The 10,818-nt window shown below is 35.8% G+C and overlaps 1 protein-coding gene and 1 non-coding gene across 2 annotated transcripts; one reads left to right on the plus strand and one right to left on the minus strand.

Annotated features, from left to right (window-relative positions):
- Window positions 1-4,452: 4,452 nt before the first annotated feature.
- On the minus strand, window positions 4,453-4,559 carry LOC111830281. The gene has a single exon (XR_002833665.1). It is a non-coding gene; the product is annotated as a small nucleolar RNA R71 (small nucleolar RNA).
- A 3,886-nt stretch (window positions 4,560-8,445) lies between these two features.
- LOC17883351 (putative defensin-like protein 234) lies at window positions 8,446-9,120 on the plus strand. Its single transcript, XM_006289073.2, has 2 exons — window positions 8,446-8,658; window positions 8,806-9,120. Exons 1-2 carry the CDS (start codon window positions 8,592-8,594, stop codon window positions 8,958-8,960), a joined length of 222 nt encoding a protein of 73 aa, XP_006289135.1. The 5' UTR covers window positions 8,446-8,591; the 3' UTR covers window positions 8,961-9,120.
- The last annotated feature ends 1,698 nt before the right edge of the window (window positions 9,121-10,818 follow it).

A 10,818-nucleotide genomic window follows, 5' to 3' on the forward strand; every position in this document is an offset into this window, starting at 1 on the left:
ATGCGAAATATAATGCAAAGAGACTAGAAATCCTAAGAAGTAGAGATCTAGATATGCAAATAATGCACAAAACATATGCTTAAGAGTATAAAAATATAGGGTTATCAACTCTCCCAAACTTATTCTTTGCTTGGCCTCAAGCAAATTCAAAGTAGGGAAAGAGGTTTGAAGGTGGGGACTCAGAACCAAAACTTGCTGCAAAAGAGTTTAACATCAATGTCCTAGTTCGTAATTCTACAATGCAATTCAAAGGCTGTACTATTAAGACTTTAGCCATTCCTATTTCAACATAAGATGTCATCAGCCACATAACCTAGACAAGCAATCAAGTCAGCCATCTTTTTTAACGTTCATTAAGTAGTAATAGTGAATCCAGATGTGAATTTGAATTTAAACTCATTTGGCTAGGCAAGTAAAAGGTTTAAGAGATAAAGAGAGTCTCTTTTTGGTGAGGGTGTAATCATTTAATTTCTGGGATCTCTCTATGAACAAGATTGAGCTTTTGAGAAAATGCTAAAGGTAAGGACCAACAAATGTATACAGGAATAACATCTTAACTACCCAAAGTACCCAAGTGATATCCTAATTGTCTAAACCCATATGATCATATTCTACCCTTTAACTCTTTTCATCCCAATTTCCCTCTTTGTTCTAAGTCTAAGGAGAGTTTCTTATGATAAACTAGTGGATAGGGGGTTCTTTTATAAACACTATGGTTCTCTTTCTTCTTAATACTTAAAAAATAGAAGTGTTTTGCTATCTTCACACTTTTCTCTCTTTCTTTTAAAATCCAGAACCATTTATTTTCTATACTTTGCATTCCTCACTTATCTTTCACTAGAACCTTGAACTTTTCTGAAACTTTTACTCTCCTAAAGACTCAACTCATTCCCTTTTTCTTTTCTTTTCTTTTCACAATCCCAACAAATCCCAATACCCAAGTAGAATCCATCCTACTCCTATCTGATCCAAAAAAATGCAAATCAGAACTACTCAAGACCCTATTCCTGTCGGCACAAACCTAACACGTTCTCTTAAAGCTCAATCCCGAAAAATAGGCCTTCCACTCAGAATTAAAACAAAGGCTTGAAGGAAAGGTTAAGGGTTTTAGGGTGTGGTTAACTAGTCAAGGTTATGACCAGGTACTTGGATCAACAAGAGAGTGATAAAAAGAGGGAAAGAAGATCCAAGTATGTATACAAGATATCCATGAGTTTAAAACAAATTACAACCAGATAATTATCAATTCAAGTTAAGGTTCTTAAAAGTAAAGGATGGCATCATATCAAAGCAAGCTTCAGTTTAGACTAGAATTCAAATCATGCAATCAAAGAATGGTGCGGTCTCATTTCAAGCTCAAATGAAAGCATTAAAAAACTATGAACGAGGGCATTGGTCTTAAATCTAATGAAACAGCAAATTCTTTGGTTATAGTCATCATAATCCCATATGCTAATGCAATGATCCTAAATGCAACAATCTTAAAGCAAGACTAATATGCAAATACAACTATATGAACACTCTGTTTTTTATAGGATTTTCTGAAATTTTTCAAATTTTTAGGGGTTTTTGATGCACATAGATGAATGCAAGACTAGATGCTAAAAATTCGAAATAAGAAAATAGAAAACATGTCAAATGCTATCCTAAGCTCTCCTCCCAAACTTAAATTACACAGTCCCTTGTGTAATAAAAATCTGAAGGAAGACTTAGGATCAAAATGAAAATATAAAAATGCAAAGCGGTATTTACAAAGGTGAGGGTAATAGAATTACCTTTTGGGTGGTCCAAACCATGAGATCATGAAGTCGAGGTTCTCCGCTACATGCTCGTCTTGGACATTATCAGCGTCGACTGCGAGGTGATAGGTTGACCCGACCGGGCGTGATGAGCTGGCCCGATCGGGTGTACGATCAGGTGAGGCACTCGTGTCAGCTCCCGGTTCTCTTCTGTTTCTTAACAGACTTCTCCTTGGATCAAATGAGGCTCTGGGCGGGCTAACTGGTAGGTTGGACTTGGTAGGTGTCCTGACTAATGCACTCCTACCCAAGCCACTAGGCATGGCTGTTGACGAGGTTGAGCATCCAACCTTGTTCTGAAGCTCCTTAATCTGCTCCCCCATATCCTTAACTGTACCAGCAAGATCTTTCACAGTGTTCTTCAATGCCTTGATAGTCTTGATTTGGAACTTGTTCCACTTCTGAAGGATGCTAATCTTTTTATGAGCTTCCTTTACCCCCCCCCCCTCCTTGATTGCCTAGAGGACTCTTCCCACTCATCAAAATAGAAGTCCTCTTCCTGCTCTTTCCTATCAGGTTCTTCTTTTCTGATTTCAGGTGCATAGGTTTGTTGGGCTGGCTCGAAGGTAGGAACTTGGTCTTGGACTGAGTTCGGGTCATATAGTTTCGAGACAGGTGGCCAAAATTCGATATTAGCACCCAATCTGATCTTTGTAAGCTCGGTGTTTGGCAACACATTCTTGCTGCTCCAAGTGAAGGGTGAGTGAACTTATATAGGTAAAACCCGTTGGGACGCTCGCTATCAAGGAAGTGCGTCCTCGTCAAGGTCTCAATGTCAATTCAGCAAGCGTTATAGACTTTCCCCCACAATTCAACATCACAAGCTACTAATAAGGGGGTGACTAATCCACCAATACTGAGCTCTCCTTGCACACCTCTCCTAACAGCCTTAATTACCCAATCCTTGCAATACATCAACTGGTCTAACATAACCGAGACCATGCTACCATCCGTTCTATCTCCTACCAGTTCTCTACCATCCCTAGTACTTGGCAATACACCACTCAATGCTATGTCTATGAGCTGAATCTCACTCTCATTCACATTCCCGGTTTCCTTTCTACCAAAAATCGTATTAGCCAAGGACTTATGGAAATACCTCACAACTGGACTTCGGATTCGAGCACTCTTGGATTTCGAAGAAGTGTATTCTTTCCCATCTCCAATGGTTTTCCAAACAGATTTGATCTCCTCCTTTAGCACATCTTAACTCATTTCGCTTGCTTGCAAAAACCCATAGAGCTTCTCGACTTCCTTAAACGTGAGAGAATAGGTAGTACCTCTCACGCTGAAGGTGATGTATCCAAGACAGATCCGAGTGAAACTCGGATTCATCCTCGTAGAAATGGAGCTGGAGTGAAGCTAACACGTTGCACGTCTCCTCGTCGTAGGCCTCTAGATTCCTGGTCATGAATGAACCAAGCCTGCTTCTCTCGAACAGAAACTCCACATCTCGTGCAATGCCCAGCTCCTTCATCGTTTGCCGATGAGGATAGCGAGTTCCAACGAACTTTTGGCGCCTAAAGATTGCGTATAACTCTTCTGGAGGGGGTAGGTTCTTGGTCTTCCTTGGTGCCACTACCCTCCTAGGCTCCACATCAACCATTGGTTCATCTACATCTTCTTCTGCATGTCTCTTCCCCAACAAAACTTCTTCTCTGAATATCGGGAGGGTCTGACCCTACCGACTGGCCCGATCGGGTGATCGGGTTCGTGCTTGGGCTTCTCTTCTCCCACTTCTGACCCGATCGAGTCCGACTCCAGTGGCTTGGACTGTTAAAAAAATTCTTGCAATTTCCTCAGCGGATTGGCTGTGATGAGCTTCTCGTTGTGCTCTTGAGAGGCTCTTCCTTCTGGGTTGAGGAATCCTTGAAGACATCTTTGTTTCCTGGGAATGAGAAACTCAAAACTAGTTCTTTTACTTTTGTTTCTATTCGATCACTGATTTCTACCTTTGCTACTTGTCTATCTTGCATTTCAGGTACACTCGACCAAGCTACACTCTGCACTCGACCGAGCTACACTATGCACTCGACCGAGCTACACTATGCACTCGACCGAGCTACACTCTGCACTCGACCGAGCTACAATCTGCATTCGATCGAGCCACCTGCAGATCCGATCGAGCCTAACCACGTGTTTCTGATCAAGCAACCTTGCATGCACACTAGATCCAAGGGCAACCAGCACCTAGTCAATTACCTCAATAACATTGACTGCTTGCCTAGATAACTTGGAAAGCAACGCGTTCAAGCATCAGACATCAACACTCAGCCAGTGGAATTGGAGCCTCCACCACGTGCACTTACCCTAATTGGAGCTGGTGATGCCCCACGAAACCACACCACTCGACAAGGGATAGTTCCGCCAGCAGTACAAAACAACAACTTCGAAATAAAAAGCAGCCTCATTTCAATGATACAAGGAAATAAATTCCATGGATCTCGATCACCTCGATGAGTTCGATCGAATGTGTGGCTTAACAAAAATCAACGGGGTGAGCGAAGACGGGTTCAAGCTGAGATTGTTCCCTTTCTCCTTAGGCGACAAGGCTCATCAATGGGAGAAGTCCTTGCCAGCTGGATCATTCACGACCTGGGAGGAGTGTAAGAAAGCATTCCTATCCAAATTCTTCTCCAATGCACAAACCGCCAGATTGAGGAACGACATCTCTAGCTTCGCTCAGCGCAACAATGAAACCTTTTATGAAGCATGGGAGAGATTCAAAAGCTATCAGTCACAGTGTCCTCACCACGGTTTCAGCAACGAGTCGCTGCTTAGTACTCTCTATCGAGGGATACTACCTAAGTTTCGCCTACTTTTCAATACTGCTAACAATGGTAATTTTTTAAACAAGGATGTTGAAGCTGGTTGGGAACTTGTGGAGAATCTAGCTCAGTCTGATGGAACGTACAACGAGGATTATGACAGAACCGTTCGGGCAACACAGACCAAGAGGACAAGTATAAGAAGGATATGAAGGCACTTAACGACAAGCTCGATAAGTTTTTGATGAACCAGCAGAAGAATGTTCACTTTGTTCAAGAGGAGGAGACCTTCCAACCTAATGATGGTGATTGTGACAATACTGAGGAGGTGAGGTATATCCAGAATCAAGGAGGTTACCAAAAGGGTTACAACAACTATAAACCCAACCCAAATCACTCTTATTGAAGCACCAACGTCGCAAACCCTCAAAATCAAGTCTATCCGCCTCAACAACAACAGTTCCAGAACAAGCCATTTGTTGGCTTTAATCAAAAACAAGCTTTTCAACCTCAAAAACAGTACCAAGGTTCTTATCAACAACCTGTGGCACATCCTCCAGGGTTCCAACATCACCCTACTCATGCACCCCCAGAACAAGATGTTCGAACAACACTTAATCAACTTCTCCAAGCACAGTCCCACAGCCACCTTGATCAAGCCAAGTAGTTAGCCAAGCTTCGAAATCATATGAATGCATCTATACACGAGCTGAACTAGAAGTTCGATGTTTTAAGCAATAAGGTAGCTCTCTTGGAAGGCAACCAAACCTCCACTTCTTCCGGCCAGCTCCCAGGAAAGTCTTTCATGAATCCCAAAGAGTTTGCTACTGCTCATGCGATTACACTGGGAAATCCATACCCAACTATCACTGAGGACAGTGAGGTTCAATAGGGGGAGGATTCAGCCCAAACTTGTGTCTTACACGGTGAACCCGATCGAGTGTACAGCAGACACGACCGTGCCAACATCGAACCCGATCGAGTCTACCACAGATCCGATCGGTCCAATCAAGGGTACCACGGATCCGATCGGGCCCGATATCGTGTACGCTGCTTGTCTAACCGGCTGTGTGAATTAAGTTCCGACGAGCCTCTTCGCCCGATCAGAACTACCAGCTCCAAGCCCTCGAACCGAAGACCACTACTTTACCCAGAAGAATCTAAACGGAAATCAAGGAAGAGTATAACCACATTCTCGATTCTCTATCAGGGAATGATCAGATGAAGGCTCTAGTTGATGCTTTCGCAAACATTCCCTCCTAAAGGGAGATTCTCAAAGAAGTTCTACTGGAAAGGATGCAGCAGAGGAAGAGTTGGACTCCACCCTCTCAAGATTCTGGTTTCTCCAAGAAGATGGGGGATCCTGGAGCTTTCAAACTCCCATGCTCAATCAATTCAACGATCTTTAATGGGTGTCTATGCGACTCAGGCGCTTCGATTAGCTTGATGCCCCTCTCAATAGCTCAGCAGATGGGCTATACAACATTTACACCATGCAGCCTGACGATTGTGATGGCGGACATAAGCTCAAGACAACCCGTAGGAGTACTGGAGGATCTCCTTGTCGAAGTTGGAGGAGTACAGATTCCCACGGATTTCCAGATTCTAGAGATGGAAAGAGAACCGCAGTATCAATTAATTCTCGGAAGACCATTTCTAGCCTGAGCGGGTGCAGTTATTGATATGAGAAAGGGAATCATGACCTTTGATCTTGCTAGAGGAACGAAGATGAAGATCAATATGGCGTATCCATACCAAAGCACAACGTTCAGAACAGAAGAAACCTCGACCTCTTCTCCAACTTGCGTTGAACTCCAAGTGATCAAGACTCTCAAGAAAGACCTACTGCGGCTAGCAACTACTATTCATGGGTTAACCGAGGAGACTGTGGTGTTAAAGAAGAGGAACAACATGTTGACTTCTAGGAAAGCAAAGAGGGTACTTACTTTCAAGAAGAGATATGCTGCAAATAATAGGTATCAGATACATTGGTCACTAGCCTTGGAGAGAATTGTCGATTCTCTCCATTGTTCAACTGCTTCGTGAGGACTATACCAAGTCAAGCTTAGTGACTATAAATAAGCTCACTTGAGAGGAAGTCCCAATGGTATCCATGTACATATTTCTTTAAGTTTTTATAATTTGATGTTCGTTTTAGTTTGATGTGTTTTCAGGTTTGATTGTGAGTGAAGAAAGGTGTTATTGGGTCAAGATAAGAAAAGAAGGAAGAAAGACTCGATTTGGTTTACGGGTTATGGTAAACGGTTTAAGGTTTAGGGGTTAAGATGTTTGTTTGATACTTATTTATGATTTTTTTACCAAATCACAAAATTTTCATGAAATAGGTTTTAGTATGTTTTTATATTACTAAACACATAGTAATTATAAATACAAATATAATAAAACATAAACATAAAAATACAATGGTATTTTCGTCTGAAAAAATGACACCTCAATACAAAAGAAGGGAAGAAGTACACCTTCCCTTGAAAGTGTGTTTTCTTGTAAACAAGTTCACACAAAGTAGGTTATTGTGTGATTACTTAATCCTTTCTTGGTCAACATATCAATAAATTTTGGGAGGTAATCTTTAGTATTTTAATATGGGATATCTTAAATTAGTTTGGAAAGAATCTTTAATTTAAGTATTTGAAATCTTTTTTTTCGGTTCAAAGTGTAATTAAATGATTCAAATATTTTTTGATGGGTTAGATATACTATACAAATTTTTTTTGTAAATTGTTATAGTTTCAAAATCTAAAAGGTTTTGGAAATCTATAGATTTGTAATTAACTTTTTATATTTAATGAAACAAATAGAATATTTGAATGGCGTATTTATTTCTTTAATGGGTATGCTAATTAAGAGCTATGGATGTTTTTTTGTATAACTAAAAATTCAAAAATAATTATATTTTTTAGTTTTTTTAACACAGAAATAAAATTATAAAAAACAAAAAAATTGGATTATTTTTTTCGGTCAAAAACGGTCAACGCCAGAGTCATTTGTATTTAACTACAAATTTACATATACAAAACAAAATTATATTAAATTACAAAGGTTATAATATACAACTCTTTTTAGACTTTAGAAAAACCAAATTAAAAGTATACTAATTAATAATAAGTGATACAATACGCAAACTACACATACCTAACACACACTGAAAAATATGTCTTACATCTTCTTATCTTAAAATATAATACATTATTACGAAGATTATATTTACACAACCAAAATATTTATTCACAAAACATATGTATATAATATCTTTAAGTTAATTAATTAATATCTATGATAAAACAAATCATATCAAATTAAAAAATGTTATTTTAAAGTACACCGGTCAACTGACTCTGGCGTTGACCGTTTTTGACCAAAAAAAATAATCCAAAATTTTTTTTTTATAATTTTTTTTCTGTGTTAAAAAAACTAAATACTATAATTATTTTTGAATTTTTAATTATACAAAAAAACATCCATAGCTCTTAATTAGCATACCCATCAAAGAAATAAATAAGCCATTTAAATATTCTATTTCTTTTATTAAATATAAAAAGTTAATTACAAATCTATGGATTTCCAAAACCTTTTAGATTTTGAAACTATAACAATTTACAAACAAATTTTGTATAGTATATCTAACCCATCAAAAAAATATTTGAATTATTTAATTACACTTTGAACCGAAAAAAAAGATTTCAAACACTTAAATTAAAGATTGCTTTCCAAACTAATTTAAGATATCCCATATTAAAATACTAAAGATTACCTCCCAAAATTTATTGATATGTTGACCAAGAAAGGATTAAGTAATTTATGCTATATATGTTACCAAAACTTTTTGTTGACCATGTTTGTGTATATTTACGTTTTTTTTTTGGAGCAGGTGTATATATATACATTGAGGAACAAACAATGTGTATTCATCCATTGAAACGAGGAAAGAGCAACAAGAGTGAAAAAGATAGTTAAAATTAGCACAAATAAGAGTGAAAAATATAAAATACATACCAAAAGAATCATGAGATCTGTTGCTTTGTTGTTGGTTTCTTGCGTTCTTCTGTCTTTCATTTTGGGACATGTCAAAGGTATAATCCAAAAACCCCTAATCTTTTGTCAACTACAATATATGTTTTTTTTTTCAAAAACAAAGGGTTTCTACGCCATGGTGTTTTAGTCATTCTCAATAATTAATATCTGATTTATGTTGTTGTTGATATATAAAAAATTAACAGAAGTGGAAGCTCAGAAGGATATATTCTTGGGAGGATGCGGCAAGGACGGAAACAAAACATGCATAGACGACTTTGTTAAGAAAGGAGCCAGTAAGCCTAAGAGTTGCGAGTGTGATGACTTTGGCGACGAACATTTATGTCGATGTATCATGTAATGTTTCTTGCTAGTTTTTTCTTTTGAATTTGTTGTAGTCCTACAAATATAATTTACTATGAATAATCTAATACATAATAAGGAAACTGGTTTTATTATGATATGAAATTCTGAATTTTTTTCAATGTTGGAAAAATCATAAAGAAGATAGACTTGGATTACTTAAAAGTTTTGTTTTCCTTAAGACTCTCTGCATCCATTTCATAGTCACTTCTTAGATTTTAACATCATAAATTATATAAACGTTGTTACAATATTTGTTTCAGAATGAATTTAAAGATTAAGACTAATTTTGATTTATACGTTTAAGAACGTTCATGATTCGTCATTGTGTGTATATGTCCTGCCATCCTGGTCGTGTAAACATTATCTCAGAATATCTCTAAGTTCAACTAAATTTATTAATACGTTAGTTAGATAGAATCAAGATTTAAATAGAAAATATTTCTTAGCTGGCCTAATCTATACTAGTAAAAGGGGAGAACTTTTTGTAAGTGTTGCCAAGCAGAATTAAAAATAAGAAATGAAATAAAATGTAATCTCAACCATGTAGCCAAACATAATTAAAAACAGCAAAAAAATAATTAAAAAATAATAATAATAATAATAAAATTAGACAATTAAATTCGAAATTAAACATATTTCATCTAAATTATATATTTTTGTGATATTTTCAAAAAAAAATTATGATTGTAAAATTTCATATATTTTAGAAAAATGATATTTTAGGAAAAAAAAAAAAAAGAGATACGTAATTTTAGAAAATAATTACATTTTATGTAAACTTAAAAGTTATATAATCTTAAATACTAATTGCATTTTATGTAAACCCAAATTTGTAGTCAAATACCCTTAAAACATATCTATCCAATATTGTTTTTAAGAAATTCGGATTTTTAAATTGTAAAAATCTTTTGTTTAAATCTTCCCAACTAATTTTCTGCAGGTTATTTTTAAAAAATAATCAATATAAATAATTTTTTTTTTAAAAAAATCTTAATCTTCATTAATTAGAACATACTATATAACAACTCAATCAATAAAATACTAACTATATTTGAGATTGTTTAAATATTTAGCAATACAAAACTTCAGAATATGAATCTTATATACAAGTTTCAATGTACTAACCATATTTTTAATTGTTTATATAAAAATTAATTAACCATGTCTACTTATCAAATGTGCGCACAATAATAATTACCATCACCTAAAATATAGATATTTCTAATTAAAAAAATAACGTAATTATAGGAACAAAAAAAAGCAATTACGAATGCAATTAAAAACATTGTTAAGGTAGTCCATAATCGTTATTAGTTTTACCTCACAAATAATATATGGTTTTACACTTATAAGCAAAAACATTGGTAGTTATAATTTAACTATAAAAATTCACTAATTTGGTAAAAGTCAACTTTGGGACGATTATTTTAAAATTTTCAAGTATATTTTTTTTATAGCATGTAAATGGTGTTATTTATAAAGAAAATCTAATTGTATTGGAAATAATGGCTACCAGACGGAAGCGGATAATTTGAAAAAAATAAAATATTATCCAAACTATTTCTCATAAAAAGCATGATGAGAAATAAAAGTAACGAGAGGAGATCATAAAATCAAGAAAATAAATTCAATTTCAATTTTCAAATATCAAATAACATGTATGATACATGAACAAGAAATTTGAATTTTTATATTAGTTTTAATTATTCAACTTTATTCCAAATATTGGAATATGAAATAACATGTACGGGTAATTTAAAACATAAAAAATATCATCTAAACTATTCCTGATAGAATATGCGACACAAATTTTGGGTAACGTGAATTTAAGAAGAACATATGCGGACATACTA

This window comes from Capsella rubella, unplaced genomic scaffold (assembly GCF_000375325.1).
Source record: "Capsella rubella cultivar Monte Gargano unplaced genomic scaffold, Caprub1_0 scaffold_6, whole genome shotgun sequence".
NCBI classification, from domain to species: Eukaryota; Viridiplantae; Streptophyta; class Magnoliopsida; order Brassicales; family Brassicaceae; genus Capsella; species Capsella rubella.